Here is a 22,763-nt window from a genome sequence, read left to right as displayed (position 1 = left end):
CTCACACACTTTTCCACATGCTCACACACATTTCCACATGCTCACACACTTTTCCACATGCTCACACACATTTCCACATGCTCACACACATTTCCACATGCTCACACACATTTCCACATGCTCACACACTTTTCCACATGCTCACACACTTTTCCACATGCTCACACACATTTCCACATGCTCACACACCCACCCACACGACAGAGCTGCTACAGGGTAACTCACAGACAGGCAGACAGGGGGGTGGGATTATACATGGATGGACAGATTGATTGACAGCTTGGACACAGAAGTGATTAGACAGGTGTAGGTCCGGAGTAGCCCCTCCCTGGCGTGTTATTAGTTGGGTCCGCGATGAGGACTATGGGATGAGGGATATGGATCTGTCCCTTAGTCCACTGAGCCGGGGTGCAGGCTGAGGACGGGTGGGTCCAGGCAGGTGGGGGAGTAGCTGAGGTGGGGTTCTTTGATCCACAGTAAGGGGGCGCCGTTCTTGCTCTCCTGGGATTTGCTGTGTCTGTGGCTCTTGTAGCGCACCAGGAGCACGGCGATGATGAGGATGCCGAAGATGGGGAACGGGTAGAAGAAGACAAAGTAGAAGAGAGAGTCGTTGGAGCATACCACCGACTGCAGGGTGGAGACTGTGGGGAGAGAGAGAGAATGGGTGGAGAGAGAGAGATAGGGAGGGTGGGCGGAGAGAAGAGAGAACAAGACAGAGAGATAGGGAAGGAGGGTGGAGAGAAGAGAGAACAAGAGAGAGAGATAGGGAGGGAGGGTGGAGAGAAGAGAGAACAAGAGAGAGAGATAGGGAGGGAGGGTGGAGAGAAGAGAGAACAAGAGAGAGAGATAGGGAGGGAGGGTGGAGAGAAGAGAGAACAAGAGAGATAGATAGGGAGGGAGGGTGGAGAGAAGAGAGAACAAGAGAGAGAGATAGGGAGGGAGGGTGGAGAGAAGAGAGAACAAGAGAGAGAGATAGGGAGGGAGGGTGGAGAGAGGAGAGAACAAGAGAGAGAGATAGGGAGGGAGGGTGGAGAGAAGAGAGAACAAGAGAGAGAGATAGGGAGGGAGGGTGGAGAGAAGAGAGAACAAGAGAGAGAGATAGGGAGGGAGGGTGGAGAGAAGAGAGAACAAGAGAGAGAGATAGGGAGGGAGGGTGGAGAGAAGAGAGAACAAGAGAGAGAGATAGGGAGGGAGGGTGGAGAGAAGAGAGAACAAGAGAGAGAGATAGGGAGGGAGGGTGGAGAGAAGAGAGAACAAGACAGAGAGATAGGGAAGGAGGGTGGAGAGAAGAGAGAACAAGACAGAGAGATAGGGAGGGAGGGTGGAGAGAAGAGAGAACAAGACAGAGAGATAGGGAAGGAGGGTGGAGAGAAGAGAGAACAAGACAGAGAGATAGGGAAGGAGGGTGGAGAGAAGAGAGAACAAGAGAGAGAGATAGGGAGGGAGGGTGGAGGGAAGAGAGAACAAGACAGAGAGATAGGGAAGGAGGGTGGAGAGAAGAGAGAACAAGAGAGAGAGATAGGGAGGGAGGGTGGAGAGAAGAGAGAACAAGAGAGAGAGATATGGAGGGAGGGTGGAGAGAAGAGAGAACAAGAGAGAGAGATAGGGAGGGAGGGTGGAGAGAAGAGAGAACAAGAGAGAGGGATAGGGAGGGAGGGAGGGTGGAGAGAAGAGAGAACAAGAGAGAGAGATAGGGAGGGAGGGCGGAGAGAAGAGAGAACAAGAGAGAGAGATAGGGAGGGAGGGCGGAGAGAAGAGAGAACAAGAGAGAGGGATAGGGAGGGAGGGCGGAGAGAAGAGAGAACAAGAGAGAGAGATAGGGAGGGAGGGCGGAGAGAAGAGAGAACAAGAGAGAGAGATAGGGAGGGAGGGCGGAGAGAAGAAAGAGCGGAGAGAAGAGAGAACGAGAGAGAAAGAGAGAGAGAGAAAGAAAATAGGGAGAAGGGCAAGGTAGAGAGAACAGAAAATTGGATGGGAGTGTGATATGGATGAAAAGATGACATCAATGGAGAGCATTCCATTATGGTGTAGTTTGATGTTTGTTTGCCATGCTACTTTTAGCAGCCTACACCGTAGCTGTGACTGTGTAAGTACTACCTCAAACACCAGAATCATCAGTAAGATCAGCACAAGCCAATGATCTCATATTTAGTCTCTAGAATAATAATGATACAAATGGGAGGAGTTGGTTGGCCAGGGTTGCTGTTAAACACTTTGTAACAAATGTATTTGTGAAAAAAACACTTTCCTTAGAAAAACACTTTGCAGCTGAAATGTCAACAACAATAATACGTCTCCATTCTATCGCATTGCCTTTGTTTCTAGCCCCAGGATATTGTCATTCGCCATGTGGCACTATCTGTTTTATTTCTAAAAGCACTACAGAAATGTATTCATTGATTTACCCTGCTGGATCACGTTGACGATGGTGACATCAGAGTTGTTGGTTGCCAGGCGATACCAGGCGTTGCGGGGGTTGAGCAGCCACTCCTCCACATGACAGTAGTAGCGCCCGGCGTCAGCGGGTCGCGCCGTCTGGATGGTCAGACTGTAGAGGTCAGAGGTCGTCCTCTCAAACTGCAGGCGTGAGTTAGGTCCCGCCTCCTCGATTGGGCTACAGTTCCCGTTCCCGAACACGGCGTCGTGTCCGATGGAGAACACACAGGCCCGGTTTCCCTCGTCAACATCCCCCTGTTCTTCCTCCTCAGAGAGCATGGAGGAGCGCTCCACATACCAGGACACGGAGAAACGGGAGTCTCTGGAGGACTGGGAGGGAATGCTACAGCCCAACCGGATGGAACTGGACTGGGACACGGTGATATTAGACTCGGACTCCTCCACCTGTAACCGCACCTCTGCATAGAGAGAGGGAGAGAGAGGGAGGGGGGGAATAGAAGAAAATGACAATTTCAAGTGATTTCTTGGGGCAGAACAGCAAAATAATTGTCCTGCCTTGAAACAGAAAACTTCACACTGAACGATAGATGTCGATGTGCTTCAAAACATGATGTACTTTAAAACTTCAATACACATAATTGAAAACACAGTCATAAACTCAGTGATAGCAAAATCTCTTTCGCTGTCAATATTACGTTCCCAACTACCCACAGATGCCCAATCCAAAATCCTCGAAAATTAGACTAATTTGGTTAGTGACCCCACCTGCTGTCCGTGGCCTTTCCAGTCCTTTGTTCCCCTCCAGGGCCGGGCCTGCCTCTTAGAGGCTTCTAGCCCAGGGGGAGAGTGTCTGTAAGGGATGACTACACTCCTACAGGGCCTGCACACTGACCCAGTTACAACAAGTAAAAAAGAACTCAACTTAAAAAGACTGTTAGATCAGGCTGTTCACAGACTGTAATGTTTCCTCTGGTTAAAAGAGGAGAGGAAGCTGGCAGACAGACAGACAGACAAGGGGAGAGCTGGCATCTCGATCTCGTCTTATCTCCCTGTTCTTCTGACAGAGAACCATTTCCGTCTGACTTCCTGGGTGACTGCATTCTTTAGCACCTTAATGAGACTCTCCTAACGGCCCCCTGGGAAATCAAGCCTGGAAGTTTGCCACCCACCTTTATATATTTATATAGTACATGTATAACTATATATGGAATAAGAGCTCCCTGATATGGTGTTTGATAATAATAACCCAATCCCCTGGTGAGCCTTGGGATCCCGAAGGCACATCTTACCTCTGAGAAACACAGAGGTAAGATACAAGAACAACAAAAAACATGAAAGTGATTCACTGATATACACACACACGCAATCATGCATACACACACACACAGTCACACACATGCACAAACACACACTTGGGTCGCTGTGAGTTGAAAGCGACAAACCGATATATGTATGTGTGTCACAGTGCATGTGTGTGTCAAAGTGTGTGTGTGTGTGTGTGCGTGTTTTTCAGCATTAATGTAATTGGGGGAGTAGTGTCCACTTTGCTGCTTAAATAAAAGATGAGCGCTGTAACTCCCTGCCCAGCTTCAGCCCTTCTGTCCGACCTTCATGTTGCAGTCGGGCAGATGCCACGGAAACCCGCACATTTCACCCTGCATTTAAAATGCCCTGCTCACAGGACCCCTGGCACAACATATGCTTTCTGGTACTGGTACTTCCTGTATATAGCTGCACATTGATCTGGTACTGGTACTTCCTGTATATAGCTGCACATTGATCTGGTACTGGTACTCCCTGTATAAAGCTCTGCATCGTTGGGAAGGGCTCATAAACAAGCATTTCATGGCAAAGTCTACACCCGTTGTATTCGGCGCATGTGACAAATACTATGTTACGGGGAGGGGAGGGGTGGGGAAAGGGGGGTTACCCATGTTTGTCTGTAAACAGCCAAATAAAATAGAATAGTATTTGTCACATGCGCCGAATACAACGGGTGTAGACTTTGCCATGAAATGCTTGTTTATGAGCCCTTCCCAACGATGCAGAGCTTTATACAGGAAGTACCAGTACCAGATCAATGTGCAGCTATATACAGGAAGTACCAGTACCAGATCAATGTGCAGCTATATACAGGAAGTACCAGTACCAGATCAATGTGCAGCTATATACAGGAAGTACCAGTACCAGATCAATGTGCAGCTATATACAGGAAGTACCAGTACCAGATCAATGTGCAGCTATATACAGGAAGTACCAGATCAATGTGCAGCTATATACAGGAAGTACCAGTACCAGATCAATGTGCAGCTATATACAGGAAGTACCAGTACCAGATCAATGTGCAGCTATATACAGGAAGTACCAGTACCAGATCAATGTGCAGCTATATACAGGAAGTACCAGTACCAGATCAATGTGGAGCTATGGTGAGGTCAGGGTGAGGTCAGGGTTAGTGGGTTAGAGGTGTGTAGAAGACATGGTGGGGTCAGGGTTAGTGGGTTAGAGGTGAGTAGAGGACATGGTGGGGTCAGGGTTAGTGGTGAGTAAAGGACATGGTGGGGTCAGGGTTAGAGGTTAGTAGAGGACATGGTGAGGTCAGGGTTAGTGGTGAGTAGAGGACATGGTGGGGTCAGGGTTAGTGGGTTAGTGGTGTGTAGAGGACATGGTGAGGTCAGGGTTAGTGGGTTAGAGGTGAGTAGAGGACATGGTGGGGTCAGGGTTAGTGGGTTGGAGGTGAGTAGAGGACATGGTGAGGTCAGGGTTAGTGGTGAGTAGAGGACATGGTGGGGTCAGGGTTAGTGGGTTAGTGGTGTGTAGAGGACATGGTGGGGTCAGGGTTAGTGGGTTAGTGGTGAGTAGAGGACATGGTGGGGTCAGGGTTAGTGGGTTAGAGGTGAGTAAAGGACATGGTGAGGTCAGGGTTAGTGGGTTAGAGGTGAGTAGAGGACATGGTGGGGTCAGGGTTAGTGGGTTGGAGGTGAGTAGAGGACATGGTGAGGTCAGGGTTAGTGGGTTGGTGGTGAGTAGAGGACATGGTGGGGTCAGGGTTAGTGGGTTGGAGGTGAGTAGAGGACATGGTGGGGTCAGGGTTAGTGGGTTAGTGGTGTGTAGAGGACATGGTGAGGTCAGGGTTAGTGGGTTAGAGGTGAGTAGAGGACATGGTGAGGTCAGGGTTAGTGGGTTAGAGGTGAGTAGAGGACATGGTGGGGTCAGGGTTAGTGGGTTGGAGGTGAGTAGAGGACATGGTGAGGTCAGGGTTAGTGGGTTAGAGGTGAGTAGAGGACATGGTGGGGTCAGGGTTAGTGGGTTAGTGGTGAGTAGAGGACATGGTGGGGTCAGGGTTAGTGGGTTAGTGGTGTGTAGAGGACATGGTGAGGTCAGGGTTAGTGGGTTAGAGGTGAGTAGAGGACATGGTGAGGTCAGGGTTAGTGGGTTAGAGGTGAGTAGAGGACATGGTGGGGTCAGGGTTAGTGGGTTGGAGGTGAGTAGAGGACATGGTGAGGTCAGGGTTAGTGGTGAGTAGAGGACATGGTTGGGTCAGGGTTAGTGGGTTAGTGGTGAGTAGAGGACATGGTGGGGTCAGGGTTAGTGGTGTGTAGTGGACATGGTGGGGTCAGGGTTAGTGGTGAGTAGAGGACATGGTGGGGTCAGGGTTAGTGGGTTGGAGGTGAGTAGAGGACATGGTGGGGTCAGGGTTAGTGGGTTGGAGGTGTGTAGAGGACATGGTGGGGTCAGGGTTAGTGGGTTAGAGGTGTGTAGAGGACATGGTGGGGTCAGGGTTAGTGGGTTGGAGGTGAGTAGAGGACATGGTGGGGTCAGGGTTAGTGGTGTGTACTGGACATGGTGGGGTCAGGGTTAGTGGTGTGTAGTGGACATGGTGGGGTCAGGGTTAGAGGTGAGTAGAGGACATGGTGGGGTCAGGGTTAGTGGTGTGTAGTGGACATGGTGAGGTCAGGGTTAGTGGGTTGGAGGTGAGTAGAGGACATGGTGGGGTCAGGGTTAGTGGGTTGGAGGTGTGTAGAGGACATGGTGGGGTCAGGGTTAGTGGGTTAGAGGTGTGTAGAAGACATGGTGGGGTCAGGGTTAGTGGGTTAGTGGTGAGTAGAGGACATGGTGGGGTCAGGGTTAGTGGGTTAGTGGTGTGTAGAGGACATGGTGGGGTCAGGGTTAGTGGGTTAGTGGTGAGTAGAGGACATGGTGGGGTCAGGGTTAGTGGGTTGGAGGTGTGTAGAGGACATGGTGGGGTCAGGGTTAGTGGGTTAGAGGTGTGTAGAGGACATGGTGGGGTCAGGGTTAGTGGTGAGTATAGGACATGGTGGGGTCAGGGTTAGTGGGTTAGTGGTGTGTAGAGGACATGGTGGGGTCAGGGTTAGTGGGTTAGTGGTGAGTAGAGGACATGGTGGGGTCAGGGTTAGAGGTGTGTAGAGGACATGGTGGGGTCAGGGTTAGTGGGTTAGTGGTGAGTAGAGGACATGGTGGGGTCAGGGTTAGTGGTGTGTAGTGTGTAGTGGACATGGTGGGGTCAGGGTTAGTGGTGAGTAGAGGACATGGTGGGGTCAGGGTTAGTGGTGTGTAGAGGACATGGTGGGGTCAGGGTTAGTGGGTTAGTGGTGAGTAGAGGACATGGTGGGGTCAGGGTTAGTGGGTTAGTGGTGTGTAGAGGACATGGTGGGGTCAGGGTTAATGGGTTAGTGGTGAGTAGAGGACATGGTGGGGTCAGGGTTAGTGGGTTAGTGGTGTGTAGAGGACATGGTGGGGTCAGGGTTAGTGGGTTAGAGGTGAGTAGAGGACATGGTGGGGTCAGGGTTAGTGGGTTAGAGGTGTGTAGAGGACATGGTGGGGTCAGGGTTAGTGGGTTGGAGGTGAGTAGAGGACATGGTGGGGTCAGGGTTAGTGGTGTGTAGTGGACATGGTGGGGTCAGGGTTAGTGGTGTGTAGTGGACATGGTGGGGTCAGGGTTAGAGGTGAGTAGAGGACATGGTGGGGTCAGGGTTAGTGGGTTGGAGGTGAGTAGAGGACATGGTGGGGTCAGGGTTAGTGGTGAGTAGAGGATATGGTGGGGTCAGCGTTAGTGGGTTAGTGGTGTGTAGAGGACATGGTGGGGTCAGGGTTAGTGGGTTGGAGGTGTGTAGAGGACATGGTGGGGTCAGGGTTAGTGGGTTAGTGGTGAGTAGAGGACATGGTGGGGTCAGGGTTAGTGGGTTAGTGGTGAGTAGAGGACATGGTGGGGTCAGGGTTAGTGGGTTAGAGGTGTGTAGAGGACATGGTGGGGTCAGGGTTAGTGGGTTGGAGGTGAGTAGAGGACATGGTTGGGTCAGGGTTAGTGGGTTGGAGGTAAGTAGAGGACATGGTGGGGTCAGGGTTAGTGGTGAGTAGAGGACATGGTGGGGTCAGGGTTAGTGGGTTAGAGGTGAGTAGAGGACATGGTGGGGTCAGGGTTAGTGGGTTAGAGGTGAGTAGAGGACATGGTGGGGTCAGGGTTAGTGGGTTAGTGGTGAGTAGAGGACATGGTGGGGTCAGGGTTAGTGGGTTAGTGGTGAGTAGAGGACATGGTGGGGTCAGGGTTAGTGGGTTAGAGGTGAGTAAAGGACATGGTGAGGTCAGGGTTAGTGGGTTAGAGGTGAGTAGAGGACATGGTGAGGTCAGGGTTAGTGGGTTAGAGGTGAGTAGAGGACATGGTGGGGTTAGGGTTAGTGGGTTAGTGGTGAGTAGAGGACATGGTGGGGTCAGGGTTAGTGGGTTAGTGGTGAGTAGAGGACATGGTGGGGTCAGGGTTAGTGGGTTAGTGGTGTGTAGAGGACATGGTGGGGTCAGGGTTAGTGGGTTAGTGGTGAGTAGAGGACATGGTGGGGTCAGGGTTAGTGGGTTGGACAGGTGGGTTATGCCCCTCGGCTCTAGTGCCAGACTATGGGCATCTGTGCCAGCTGGCACGAGAGCCACAACGTCCGCTCTGCCACCTGAGCTCTGCCCAGGGCAGTTGATGTGGTCATCAGAGCGAGACGGCCTTGAGGCCAGGGGGAGAGTAGAGAGCTGTTTGGCACAACTGGTCACTGCACCACATGGGCAAAGAACAGCTACTGTTAACCACACACACACAGACAGAGAGAGAGAGAGAGAGAGAGAGAGAGAGAGAGCTCTTGCTATATCTTTTGTATCTTTTGGAAGATATCTGTGTGTGAAGGCTGAGGAGTCCTGTGCCAGTTTGTACCAGCCTCCCTCCCCTGATCCCTCCTTCCCTCCTCTTTGTCCTCACCTGGCTGTCTGACGAGGACCTGTGTGAAGCCTGAGGAGTCCCGTGCCAGTCTGTACCAGGCTCCGTCTGGATCTGTGAGCCACTCCTCCACCAGGCAGTAGTATGTTCCAGAGTCGCTGCTCTCTGCCCTGTTCAGTGTCAGCGCATACAGCTGTGGCGACATCCTCTCTGCCTGCACCCGCCGCCTCAACCTCTCCTCGTCTGCGTACGCACCATACTCAAATGCGCCTGAGCGCTCAATCCTCAGCAAGAGCTCGTCGGCCTCGGCGCCCGTCGCGCGGCGCACGTACCAAAGCACGGCATGCTGTGAGTCGGTGCTGGTCTGGGAGGCCACGGAGCAGTTGACGCGCACACGGCTGTCCTCCAGGTAGACCAGGGACTGGTTGGTCTTCTGCACACGCAGCTTAGACACTGTGGAGAAGAGGGGGAGGGAGGGAGGGAGGGAGAGGGAGGGACAGGTGGAGAGGAATGGAGGGGGAGGGGTAGATAGAGGAGAGAGAGAAGTTATTTCGACAATCATTTCCCTATTTATAGAAACAAGTGAATGCTGGTGACAGGTATACAATGCAATTTCTGTTTGACAGACGTGTCCGGGCTGTCTTCATTTCCTGCTGAACAGGAGAGGATATTAGTGTGTAGGCAGAGAACAGAGAGACACAGTGGGAGGGAGGGAGGGAGGGAGGGAGGGAGGGAGGGAGGGAGGGAGGGAGGGAGGGAGGGAGGGAGGGAGGGAAAGGATGGCTGTCAGTGTACAACAGAGCGAGGGAGGAAAAGAGAGGAGGCCTTGAATAAGTTGAAGGGAGGAGTAGGGAAGATTCAGTTTAATAGTGAGAGGGGGAAAGATGGATTTAGGGAGAGATGAAGGAATCCGGGCTGTGGGAGAAAGAGAAGAAGAGATGGAGAGAGGGAGAGATGAAGGAATCCGGGCTGTGGGAGAAAGAGAAGAAGAGATGGAGAGAGGGAGAGATAAAGGAATCCGGGCTGTGGGAGAAAGAGAAGAAGAGATGGAGAGAGGGAGAGATGAAGGAATTCAGGCTGTGGGAGAAAGAGAAGAAGAGATGGAGTGAGGGAGAAAGGAAGGGATCCAGGATGTAGGGGTAAGATACTTGTGGGAGTTAGAGGGAGGAAGAGAGGGAGATATGGAGGGAGTACTAGAATAAGATGTCAGGGAGGTACAGTAGTGGATAGGTTACTGGGACATCAGGTGTGATATTAGATTAGCTACAGGTACATCAGGTATGACCAACCGGGTGTGTCTCACAGTGGGAGAGGCTTTAGGAGAGGAAACACAGCTTGTACACACAAAGACTGAGCCCCATTCTATCACTTCATGTGCCCTCAAATCCTCAAACATTTTAACAGCTGCACCATTGAGAGCATCTTGACTGGCTGCATCACCGCTTGGTATGGCAATAGCAACGCCCTCAATATCATTGCGCTACAGAGGGTGGTGCGGACAGCCCAGTACATGACTGGGGCCGAGCTCCCTGCCATCCAGGACCACTATAACATGCGGTGTGAAAGGAAGGCCCGCAAAATCGTTAAAAACTCTTTCTTTCCAAGCCATAGAATGTTCTCTCTGCTTCCGCACGGCTAGTGGTACCGGTGCATCAAGTCTGACATCAACAGGCTCCAGAACAGCTTCTAAGACTGCTAAATAGCTAAATAAATAGCTAACAAAATGGCTACATGGTCTACCCTTGTATTTTTGCACTTTCTCTATGCACACTCACAGGGCAGTGCACACTCAAACACACACACAAACACTCACTTCATAATTTGCTCTCACACACATAATATGCACATACATTTATACTGACTCTACACACACGCACGCCCACTCACATACAATCATCATATACGCTGCTGCTACTATGTTTATTATATAACCTGATGCCTAGTCACCTTTCCCCTATACATACAGTTGAAGTCGGAAGTTTACATACACTTAGGTTAGAGTCATTAAAACTCGTTTTTCAACCACTCCACAAATTTCTTGTTAACAAACTATAGTTTTGGCAAGTTGGTTAGGACATCTACATTGTGCATGACACAAGTAATTCTTCCAATAATTGTTTACAGACAGATTATTTCACTTATAATTCACTGTATCACAATTACAGTGGGTCAGAAGTGTACATACACTAAGTTGACTGTGCCTTTTAACAGCTTGGAAAATTCCAGAAAATGATGTCATGGCTTTAGAAGCTTCTGATAGGCTAATTGACATCATTTGAGTCAATTGTAGGTGTACCTGTGGATGCATTTCAAGGCCTATCTTCAAACTCAGTGCCTCTTTGCTTGACATCATGGGAAAATCAAAAGAAATCAGCCAAGACCTCAAAACATTGTAGAACTCCACAAGTCTGGTTCATCCTTGGGAGCAAATTCCAAACGCCTGAAGATACCACGTTCATCTGTACAAACAATAGTACGCAAGTATAAGCACCATGGGACCACGCAGCCGTCATACCGCTCAGGAAGGAGATGCGTTCTGTCTCCTAGAGATGAACGTACTTTGGTGCAAAAAGTTAAAATCAATCCCAGAACAACAGCAAAGGACCTTGTGAAGATGCTGGAGGAAACAGGTACAAAAGTATCTATATCCACAGTAAAACGAGTCCTATATCGACATAACCTGAAAGGCCGCTCAGCAAGGAAGAAGCCTCTGATCCAAAACCGCCATAAAAAAGCCAGACTACGGTTTGCAACTGCACATGGGGACAAAGATCGTACTTTTTTGAGAAATGTCCTCTGGTCTGATGAAACAAAAATAGAACTGTTTGGCCATCATGACCATCGTTATGTTTGGAGGAAAAATGGAGAGGCTTGCAAGCCAAAAAACACCATCCCAACCGTGAAGCGTGGGGGTGGCAGCATCATGTTGTGGGGGTGCTTTGCTGCAGGAGGGACTGGTGCAGTTCACAAAATAGATGGCATCATGAAGAAGGGAAATTATGTGGATATATTGAAGCAACATCTCAAGACATCAGTCAGGAAGTTAAAGCTTGGTCGCAAATGGGTCTTCCAAATGGATAATGACCCCAAGCATACTTCCAAAGTTGTGGCAAAATGGCTTAAGGACAACAAAGTCAAGGTATTGGAGTGGCCATCACAAAGCCCTGACCTCAATCCTATAGAAAATTTGTGGGCAGAACTGAAAAAGCGTGTGCGAGCAAGGAGCATACAAACCTGACTCATTTACACCAACTCTGTCAGAAGGAATGGGACAAAATTCCCCCAACTTATTGTGGGAAGCTTTTGGAAGGCTACCTGAAACGTTTGACCCAAGTTAAACAATTTAAAGGCAATGCTACCAAATACTGATTGAGTGTATATAAACTTCTGACCCACTGGGAATGTGATGAAAGAAACAAAAGCTGAAATAAATTATTCTCTCTACGATTATTCTGACATTTCACATTCTTAACCTGTTGAGGACAGAGGGCGCTGTTTTCACTTTGGGGGAAAATCGTGCCCAATTTAAACGGCCTCGTACTCAATTCTTGCTCGTACAATATGCATATTATTATTACTATTGGATAGAAAACACTCTCTAGTTTCTAAAACCGTTTGAATTATATCTGTGAGTAAAACAGAACTCCTTTTGCAGCAAACTTCCTGACAGGAAGTGGAAAATCTGAAATCGATGCACTGTTCTAGGGCCTGCCTATTAATGTCCTTAATATTTATTAGAATACATGCACTTCATACGTCTTCCACTAGATGTCGACAAGCAGTGAGAGAAGAAATTGAGTGTGTAACTTGATCTGGGGTCGAATAATAGCTCTTGGCATGACGTGTCACCAGTTTCCTGTTTTCTGGAGAGCGCGAGAAGGGACCTGGATTTGCCTTCTGATAAGCTGTCGTTATGGATGACTAATATCTCCGGCTTTGATTTTATTTGATACATGTGACAATATCATCGTAAAGTATGTTTTTTCAATATAGTTTTATTATATTATTGAAATTTATTCGGGACGTTAGGCGTGTTGCGTTGTGTGCCTTTGTTCAGGAAGGAGAGCTTAGCGCCACTTTGCTAGCTTTCCGTGCTAATTGACTGGAGAAGAGGACATTCTAAATCCAAACAACGATTGTTCCCGACAAAGGACCCCTTGTACAACATTCTGATGAAAGATCATCAAAAGTAGGACCCATTTTATGATGCTATTTCATATATCTGTCGAACATGTGAAATAGTCGTTTGCGCCCAGAGTTTGGGCACTCTCTCGCTATACCTAAGCTGGATGTCGTAATGAAGTTATTTTTAGAATTCTAACACGGCGATTGCATTAAGAACTAGTGTATCTATCATTTCCTATTCAACATGTATTTTCTAGTAACGTTTATGAATAGTTATTTGGTCAGAATAGTTGGAGTGTCATAAAAATATCCGCACATTCTGGGAAAAAGATGCTACGTTAGCACAATGTATAACCACTGATTTCAGCTCTAAATATGCACATTTTCGAACAAAACATAAGTGTATGTATAACCTGATGTTATAGGACTGTCATCTGATGAAGGTTTATGAAGGTTAGTGAAAATTAATATCTTTTGCTGGTTTATTCCCTATCGCTAACGTGCCTATTGCTATCGCTAACGTGCCTTGATGAATGAATGCGGTAGTGTGGTAGGCTATTGTAGTAAGCTAATATAATGCTATATTGTGTTTTCGCTGTAAAACACTTAAAAAATCGGAAATATTGGCTGGATTCACAAGATGTTTGTCTTTAATTTGCTGTACACCATCGATTTTTCAGAAATGTTTTATGATGAGTATTTAGGTATTTGACGTTGGTGTCTGTAATTACTCTGGCTGCTTCGGTTCTATTTCTGACGGTAGCTTGATGGTAGCTGCAATGTAAAACTGATTTATACCTCAAATATGCACATTTTTCGAACAAAACATAGATTTATTGTATAACATGTTATAAGACTGTCATCTGATGAAGTTGTTTCTTGGTTAGTTTGGTTGGTTCTTGGTTAGTTAGGTTGGCTTTGTGCATGCTACCTGTGCTGTGAAAAATGTCTGTCCTTTTTTGTATTTGGTGGTGAGCTAACATAAATATATGTGGTGTTTTCGCTGTAAAACATTTTAAAAATCGGACATGTTGACTGGATTCACAAGATGTGTATCTTTCATTTGCTGTATTGGACTTGTTAATGTGTGAAAGTTAAATATTTCTAAAAAATATCTTTTGATTCGCGCTCTGCCTTTTTAGTGGAATGTGGGAGGAGTTCCGCTAGCGGAACGCCAGAGCCAGACAGGTTAAAATAAAGTGGTGATCCTAACTGAACTAAGACAGGGAATTTTTACTAGGATTAAATGTCAGGAAATGTGAAAAACTGAGTTTAAATGTATTTGGCTAAGGTGTATGTAAACTTCCGACTTAATTTAATTTTTTACTTTCAACTGTATCTACCTCTATCACTCCAGTATCCATAAGCATACATTGTAAATATGGTACTGAGACTGACTGACTCTGTATATAGTATGCTTACGTACTTTCTCATATTCTTCTTATTTTTATTTATTGTGTTTTTGTTCTACTTTGTTATTTTTAATATTACATTGTTATTGATTACTGTATTGTTGGATTCATAGCTTGCAAAGGCATTTCACTGTACTTGAAACCATGAAACATAACACATTAATAACTGACAAGTCACACATGAAAAGGTACGTTATTAATGTAAAATATAACCAACCTCACTTGAACACTAGGGCATGAAGCCACTTCAACACAGATAGAGGCTTGTTAGTAAGACACACTTCTCTATTGCCTGTGTTAAGCCTTGATAGAACTGACTGCCTGGAGTCACAACCATCTGCCTACAGAATTTCACCCTTACTCACAGATTGGTGAATGCGCTCGTGTCTGTGTGTGTGAGTTAGCATTTGGCCGCACTCTTAGTATTTTCACAGCTAAAAGGCATCTCCGGGCCCTCTCCCCTCTCCACAGTGCCGGGCCCTCTCCCCTCTCCACAGTGCCGGGCCCTCTCCCCTCTCCACAGTGCCGGGCCCTCTCCCCTCTCCACAGTGCCGGGCCCTCTCCCCTCTCCACAGTGCCGGGCCCTCTCCCCTCTCCACAGTGCCGGGCCCTCTCCCCTCTCCACAGTGCCGGGCCCTCTCCCCTCTCCACAGTGCCGGGCCCTCTCCCCTCTCCACAGTGCCAGGCCCTCTCCCCTCTCCACAGTGCCGGGCCCTCTCCGCTCTCCACAGTGCCGGGCCCTCTCCCCTCTCCACAGTGCCGGGCCCTCCAGTGAGTTCTGAAATTAGTCATCATTAGCTGGCTCCACATTGGAGAGACTCGTCTGAACACCGATAATCATTCCAGCCAGAATTCCAGTCAAACCCCCCAGAATCCTGCCAATCGTCCTCCGGGAGAGAATAACCTCAGTATCTCCTGGAGTGGAACCGTGCTGGATTTGATTGGCACAGAACAAAGCACAGCGCTGTTTATCCCCATTTGAAGTTAGACTCCATTAGGAAAAGAGGACACTGTGGGGGTTGAAAGCCTGTTGCCTTGGACCAGTCTTTACAGAAAGGCCTGTTCAAAGCCTGACCAATTACCAGCTATTCAAGCCCATTATAACCCCTTATGAAGGCATTATAAGTCATCATGAGTGTTGAAACGGGTCCAATGACAGCTCCATAGGAAGAAATCCATATGTGCTCTTTAGAAGATCAGGGCTACTGAAATCCTTTTCACACTGCAGAGAGAGAGGGAGACTACGCACCAGGACCAGTTTCACACACACACACACACACACACACACACACACACACACACACACACACACACACACACACACACACACACACACACACACACGCACGTGTTCAGTGGCATTTCAAATGAGGTTGTCTTCAACAGGAAGAGGCAGAGAACAGGGCTGTAGAGTACATGGACTGGGAACATGATATGCTGTACGTGTGGGGCTCTCTCTCTCTCTCTCTGTGTGTGTACCTGTTTTCCTACCTCATCAGGAACCTAATGTCCGAACAATTCATCCGAATGTCCTAACAAAGTAGGGAACATAACTTTTTTGTCCTGAATGTCCTGAATTTATTCAAATGCTATTTTAAGCTTAAAAGTTAGGGTTAAGGTTAGAGTCTGTGTGTGTGTGTGTGTGCGTGTGTGTGTGTTAATGCTTTGGGAATAGAGCATGCTGTTCAATCATGCATCTGTAACAAGGCCATACATCATGTATGGGTACTGCCAATTCCCTTTACAGCTGAATTCTTACATTTATCTGTATGCCTGTGTGTGTTTCAGAGAGTCTGTCAATGTCTATGTTAAGTGTGTTTGGATGTTCTGCGCGAGTGTGTTTCTTTAATGAGTCTCGTGGGTACCAAACCAAAGTAAGACAAATCCATAATTGGAAACACTTGTCATCTCCTTTCTGCATTAGCTGGTGTGTCACTCAAACCCAGGCCTATGCCTTTATGTGTTTATGTGCTCAACAGGCTCGGAGGTTTGTTCTACTCTCCCTCTCAGCTCTGTGTGATCTCTCCCCAGTGCAAGAGATAGTGAGTGCTGCTGAGATCCTGTGTATGATTTATGCCCCTCCGAGACCTCCGTACTTTTTACTACTGTCAGTGAAAGGGGCGGATTCTGGGAATTGGGAGCCAATCCGATGCTAGATGGTGTAGATGAGGAAGAGATGATCATATTAGAAGTTAACCTTGAACTTTAATGCTGCCATCGCACTTCCCTCCACGCTGGTTTCCAGGGCAACCCCATCTCCCAGTGCGACCAAGGGCGTGGCCAGAATACCTGAAGGAGTCCTGCTGGGTCTCCCAGTCAGGGAGCAGACCCAATTAAACACTGCCAGAGAGCACTGCACTGCCATCGCCAGGCACGATTAAACAAACAGTTAATTAACATTCAGCCCCTGACTCTCCAAAAACAGAGCGAGTGTTCTCTCTTTGTTGGAAAATTAAACGAGCAAGTAAACAAATGTTTGAAAAGCATACCCCCTCCCTGAGTGTGTCCAGTTTGTCATCAGAAGGCGATAATTGTGGCGTGTTGCTGCAGAGCCCAGATAAAGCGTACTTGTATTCCCCCTTATTTATAGCTCATAGCTATATGCCACAACGCGGTGAGGCGGTTCTTTATTTGCCGAGCCAAGTGCAGGAACAGATGAAAACGGGGGAGGTATTTTATGGTCCAGGGGGTGGGGAGGAAAGTGTACTGTTAAGGCTGTGCTCTGCAGTATCTCTCCAACCTCTCACCATCACTCACTAGCAGTCTAATCAGAACACCGCCTATCTGTCTGTCTGCCTGAACTGAATGACACAACATCAATTACAATTCTCAGACCGGTGCAAAACAGCCCAACTATAGGGATGTGGAGTATTAAATACTACGCAGGAAACAAACCTTCCAGCATTCATCCAGACGGCAATCTCAACCAGTGTCAGTTCTGATTAGGGCAATTCCACGTTAACAGAGTGACACAGACTAAGATGTTTCACTTTAAAATGGATGTCAAACAAAAACCAATGATCCACATCTTCTGTAGAAAGTGTTAAAAGTAGTCATTGTGCATAGAGTTGTATGGTTTGTTTAACATACATTTTAAAGCAAAAAATCTGATTACTGTTAGCGTGGAATTGCCCATTACGCAATAGATCATTCTGAGAGTTTCCATCTCTGTGCAGATGAAGACTGTTGCACTCCCTAGGTTGATATCTTATCTCAATCTCCTTCTCTCTCTCTCCTTCTCTGTCGGTCTGTCTAACTCTCTCTCTCTAACCCCTTCCTCTCACTCCATCTCGCTCTCCTTCTCTGTCGGTCTGTCCAACTCTATCTCTCTCTAACCCCTTCCTTTCACTCCATATCGCTCCCCTACTCTGTCAGTCTGTCTAACTCTCTCTCTCTAACCCCTTCCTCTCACTCCATCTCGCTCTTGTGCTCTCCACCTCCCTCTGCTGTCTCCATCTCTCTTTCTCATCCCTCCATCTCTCAATCTCTCACCACTCCTCTCTCCATCTCTCACCCCCTTCTTTCTCCATCTCTCACCCCCTTCTCTCTCCATCTCTCACCCCCTTCTCTCTCTCTAACCCCTGCTGCTGTCTGTCCCAGACACCGTGCCCCTGCCAATCACAGCCAGTCTCATCACCTGCCAGGACATGAATATTCAGAAGACTCACCTACGGGGTCATGCATATTCATGAGGCTCCGATGAAGAGCTCATACAGGAGGTGGTGTCAGTCCCTGGTTCACATTTTGCTGCTCAGTCTTAAATAGTGTTTTCTGCGCTTTATGATCATTCATCTGAAAAGACTTGACAGCTGGAAACATTGGATACATAATTCAGAGGGGTTGGGTTAAATGCGGAAGACACATTTCGGTTGAATGCATTCAGTTGTGCAACTGACTAGGTATCCCCTATCCCCAAATGGCACCCTATAGAAAATAGGGTGCCATTTGGGACAATGACAATATGATTACTCCCCACTCAGCCTAGGGGCCTGCTAGCATCTCTCCACCTACACAGGCCTTTTGATGAGTGATGCTTCAGTCACAGTTTCTAAAGTCAAGAGGTGCAACATCGTGAGACTTCTGGGAACGCTTGCGAAATAGACCATCAGATCAGTCCGCGATTTGGGGTTTGAGAAGTCAACGAGAGAAGTGACAAATTATTCCTTAGTTGTTAATTTTCTCGAAATCAACCTAGAGTCGAGCCAATGTCTTAAGTAGTTGAACATGTTATTTCTCCAACCTCGTGAAAGTGACAAAGTGACCCGTTTTCATTTTCGTCAAAAACAGTTAGACCAGATGACGTGTTTCTGCACATGAGCATAGCTAGCCAACATCACCATGATAGGACCTACACGCATGATCTGGGATTTCTATTGGAGAAGCAGTTTCTGTCTATCTTCATACTGTACTGTCTTTGCTTCACTATTTCAGGCCTACAAGTCCTCATGTCATTGTGGCAGAGGACATGAAGATGAGGATTAGAAAATTCATGAAAAAAGGTAAATTAATGAAAAAATAGGAGAGGAGGAGCACAGGGTGAAGAGAGGAGTGAGAACAGGAGACAGAAGCAGCACAGGGTGAAGAGAGGAGTGAGAACAGGAGACAGAAGCAGCACAGGGTGAAGAGAGGAGTGAGAACAGGAGACAGAAGCAGCACAGGGTGAAGAGAGGAGTGAGAACAGGAGACAGAAGCAGCACAGGGTGAAGAGAGGAGTGAGAACAGGAGACAGAAGCAGCACAGGGTGAAGAGAGGAGTGAGAACAGGAGACAGAAGCAGCACAGGGTGAAGAGAGAGGAGTGAGAACAGGAGACAGAAGCAGCACAGGGTGAAGAGAGGAGTGAGAACAGGAGACAGAAGCAGCACAGGGTGAAGAGAGGAGTGAGAACAGGAGACAGAAGCAGCACAGGGTGAAGAGAGAGGAGTGAGAACAGGAGACAGAAGCAGCACAGGGTGAAGAGAGAGGAGTGAGAACAGGAGACAGAAGCAGCACAGGGTGAAGAGAGAGGAGTGAGAACAGGAGACAGAAGCAGCACAGGGTGAAGAGAGAGGAGTGAGAACAGGAGACAGAAGCAGCACAGGGTGATGAGAGAGGAGTGAGAACAGGAGACAGAAGCAGCAAAGAGAAAAGAAAGGAAGCAAGAAGGAGCATGGGGAAATAGCAGATGAAGGGAAGCTAAAAAAATAAAATAAAAAAAACACGGGGAGAGAGTTCTCCTGGGAGGATTTGGGACCAGCGGGGGCTCTTGGGTCGCCACTCAGGGAGGCTTAACATTTTAAACCCAGCCCGCTCCTCTGTTAGCATTAGTCTAGCCACAGGCTGAGTCCCAGAGGGATGTAGGGGGTCAAAAGCTCAGACACACTCTCATCCCCCAGGACGGCTCACCAGCTGGGCCACTCCTCCCTGGCCCGGAGCACTATCTCTGGGGAGAGGTCTGAGCGGGTTCCCTTCCGGAAGGGATGAGAGATGATGGATGAGGGATGGGGCTATCCCCTGGCTGTGGAGCGGCTGCTCCTCTGTTCCTCTGCTATAATGGGGAGCTTATTTCTACGCTAATGATGCCGATGTATCTCTGATCCTTTTGTGTCGAAGGGAGATTACCCCCCCCACCCCCACCCCGATGTCATTACGATTGGGGTAATTATGGGGATCTGCACACACCCAACGGCAGCATCCCACACAAAAACACGTACTTATGTGAACACACACATCCGGCTGCCTTTCTCCTCTGCCTCCTGCTTGCAGTCTCAGAGATGGATCACTGGACTCTGCCTGGCCTAATGGGAAAGGGAGAGTTGAGGGAGGGAGGGAGGGAGGGAGGGAGGGAGGGAGGGAGGGAGGGAGGGAGGGAGGGAGGGGGGAGAGGGAAGGTGAGGAAAGCGGCGAGGAGGGTCATGGCAGGGGAACTCTGGGTAGTGTTTAATGACCCACTAGAAGCAGGCATGGAAATGGGAGAATAAAGTCATACCAGACAGGCCTGCATGCGTGTGTGTGCGTCCTTGCATGTGTACACGCTGCGTATGTGTGTGTGTGCCCACAAGCGTGAGTGTGTACACAAATGTTTGTGAAGGGAAAGGGGGTCTGCCAGTAAACATAAATGATGTCCATTAAATCAGTGGTGGACTGTGGTCGTAGATATTGTTGAGAGAAGCCAGCGCTGACTGCAGACCTCCCCCTTCCCTCGAGCTATCTCTATGTATAAGACAAAAAGCACATTTTTTGTCCATTAAAATAACATCAAATTGATCAGAAATACAGTGTTGACATTGTTAATGTTTTAAATGACTATCGTAGCTGTTCCAATGGCACGTTGTGTTATCTAATCCAAGTTTATAATTTTAAAAGACTAATTGATCATTAGAAAACCCTTTTGCAATTATGTTATCACAGCTGAAAACTGTTGTTCTGATTAAAGAAGTAATAAAACTAGCCTTCTTTAGACTGGTTGAGTATCTGGAGCATCAGCATTTGTGGGTTTGATTACAGGCTCAAAATGACTCTGGGATGCTGGCCTTCTAGGCAGAGTTGCAAAGAAAAAGCCATATCTCAGATTGGCTAATAAAAAGAAAAGATTAAGATGGGCAGAAGAACACAGACACTGGACAGAGGAACTCTGCCTAGAAGGCCAGCATCCCGGAGTCGCCTCTTCACTGTTGGTGTTGAGACTGATGTTTTGCGGGTACTATTTAATGAAGCTGCCAGTTGAGGACTTCACCGTAGGGATGGTGCCAGGTTTCCTCCAGACGTGACGCTTGGCATTCAGGCCAAAGAGTTCAATCTTGGTTTCATCAGACAAGAGAATCTTGTTTCTCATGGTCTGAGAGTCTTTCGGTGCCTTTTTGGTACTCCAAGTGGGCTGTCATGTGCCTTTTACTGAGGAGTGGCTACCGTCTGGCCACTCTACCATAAAGGCATGATTGGTGGAGTGCCGCAGAGATGGTTGTCCTTTGGAAGTTTCTCCCATCTCCACAGAGGAACTCTGGAGCTCTGTCAGTGTGACCATCTGGTATTTGGTCACCTCCATGATCAAGACCCTTCTCCCCCGATTGCTTAGTTTGGCCGGGTGGCCAGATCTAGGAAGAGTTTTGGTGGTTCCAAACTTCTTCCATAAAAAAAATGATGGAGGCCACTGTGTTCTTGGGGACCGTCAATGCTGGAAAATAATGTGGTAAACTTACCCAGATATGTGCCTCGACATAATCCTGTCCTGGAGCTGTACGGACAATTCCTTTGACCTCATGGCTTGGTTTTTGATCTGACATGCACTGTCAACTGTGGGACCTTATATAGACAGGTGTGTGCCTTTCCAAATCATGTCCAACCAATTGAATTTACCACAGATGGACTGCAATCAAGTTGTAGCAACATCTCAAGGATGATCAATGGAAACAGAATGCAATGGAGCTCAATATCGAGTCTCATAGCAAAGGGTCTGAATACTTATGTAAATAAGTTATTTATGTTTTTTCTTTTTGTCATTATGTGGTATTGTGTGTAGATTGATGAGAAAAATGTTTCATTTTTATATAAAAAAAATAGACTTCTTTCACCTTTATTTAACCAGGTAAGCTAGTTGAGAACAAGTTCCCATTTACAACTGCGACCTGGTCAAGATTAGAGGTCGACCGATTAATCGGAATGGCCGATTAATTAGGGCCGATTTCAAGTTTTCATAACAATCGGAAATCGGTAATTTTGGACGCCGATTTTGCCGATTTTTAAATGTTAATTTTTTTACACCTTTATTTAACTAGGCAAGTCAGTTAAGAACACATTCTTATTTTCAATGACGGCCTAGGAACAGTGGGTTAACTGCCTTGTTCAGGGGCAGAACGACAGAGTTTTACCTCGTCAGCTCAGGGATTCAATCTTGCAACCTTACGGTTAACTAGTCCAACGCTCTAACCACCTGCCTCACGAGGAGCTCGCCTGTTACGCGAATGCAGTAAGAAGCCAAGGTAAGTTGCTAGCTAGCATTAAACGTATCTTATAAAAACAATCAATAAATCAATCATAATCACTAGTTAACTACACATGGTTGATAATATTACTAGTTTATCTAGCGTGTCCTGCGTTGCATATAATCGATGCAGTGCGCATTCGCGAAAAAGGACTGTCGTTGCTCCAACGTGTACCTAACCATAAAACATCAATGCCTTTCTTAAAATCAATACACAAGTATATATTTTTAAACCTGCATATTTAGCTAAAAGAAATCCAGGTTAGCATGCAATATTAACCAGCTGAAATTGTGTCACTTCTCCTGCGTTCATTGCACGCAGAGTCAGGGTATATGCAACAGTTTGGGCCGCCTGTCTCATTGCGAACTAATTTGCCAGAATTTTACGTAATTATGACATAACATTGAAGGTTGTGCAATGTAACAGGAATATTTAGACTTATGGATGCCACCCGTTAGATAAAATACGGAACGGTTCCGTATTTCACTGAAAGAATAAACGTTTTGTTTTCGAGATGATAGTTTCCGGATTCGACCATATTAATGACCTAAGGCTCGTATTTCTGTGTGTTATTATGTTATAATTAAGTCTATGATTTGATAGAGCAGTCTGACTGAGCGATGGTAGGCACCAGCAGGCTCGTAAGCATTCATTCA

At 47.4% G+C, this 22,763-nt stretch overlaps 1 protein-coding gene across 1 annotated transcript in view; it reads right to left on the bottom strand.

Moving 5' to 3' along the window:
- Positions 1 to 390: 390 nt before the first annotated feature.
- LOC120058088 (immunoglobulin superfamily member 3-like) overlaps positions 391 to 22,763 on the bottom strand; it is a 168,361-nt gene continuing 145,988 nt past the window's right edge. Inside the window, exons 8-10 of the mRNA XM_039006565.1 lie at positions 8,654 to 9,064; positions 2,406 to 2,855; positions 391 to 641 (exon numbers count right to left, since the gene is read on the bottom strand). Coding sequence (XP_038862493.1) covers positions 391 to 641; positions 2,406 to 2,855; positions 8,654 to 9,064 — 1,112 coding nt within the window. The remainder of the gene's footprint in view (positions 642 to 2,405; positions 2,856 to 8,653; positions 9,065 to 22,763) is intronic.

The sequence above is a fragment of the Salvelinus namaycush genome, chromosome 13 (assembly GCF_016432855.1).
Source record: "Salvelinus namaycush isolate Seneca chromosome 13, SaNama_1.0, whole genome shotgun sequence".
NCBI classification, from domain to species: Eukaryota; Metazoa; Chordata; class Actinopteri; order Salmoniformes; family Salmonidae; genus Salvelinus; species Salvelinus namaycush.
The sequence above is the reverse complement of the archived record's forward strand: the minus strand, read 5'-3'. Positions and strand labels throughout refer to the sequence as shown.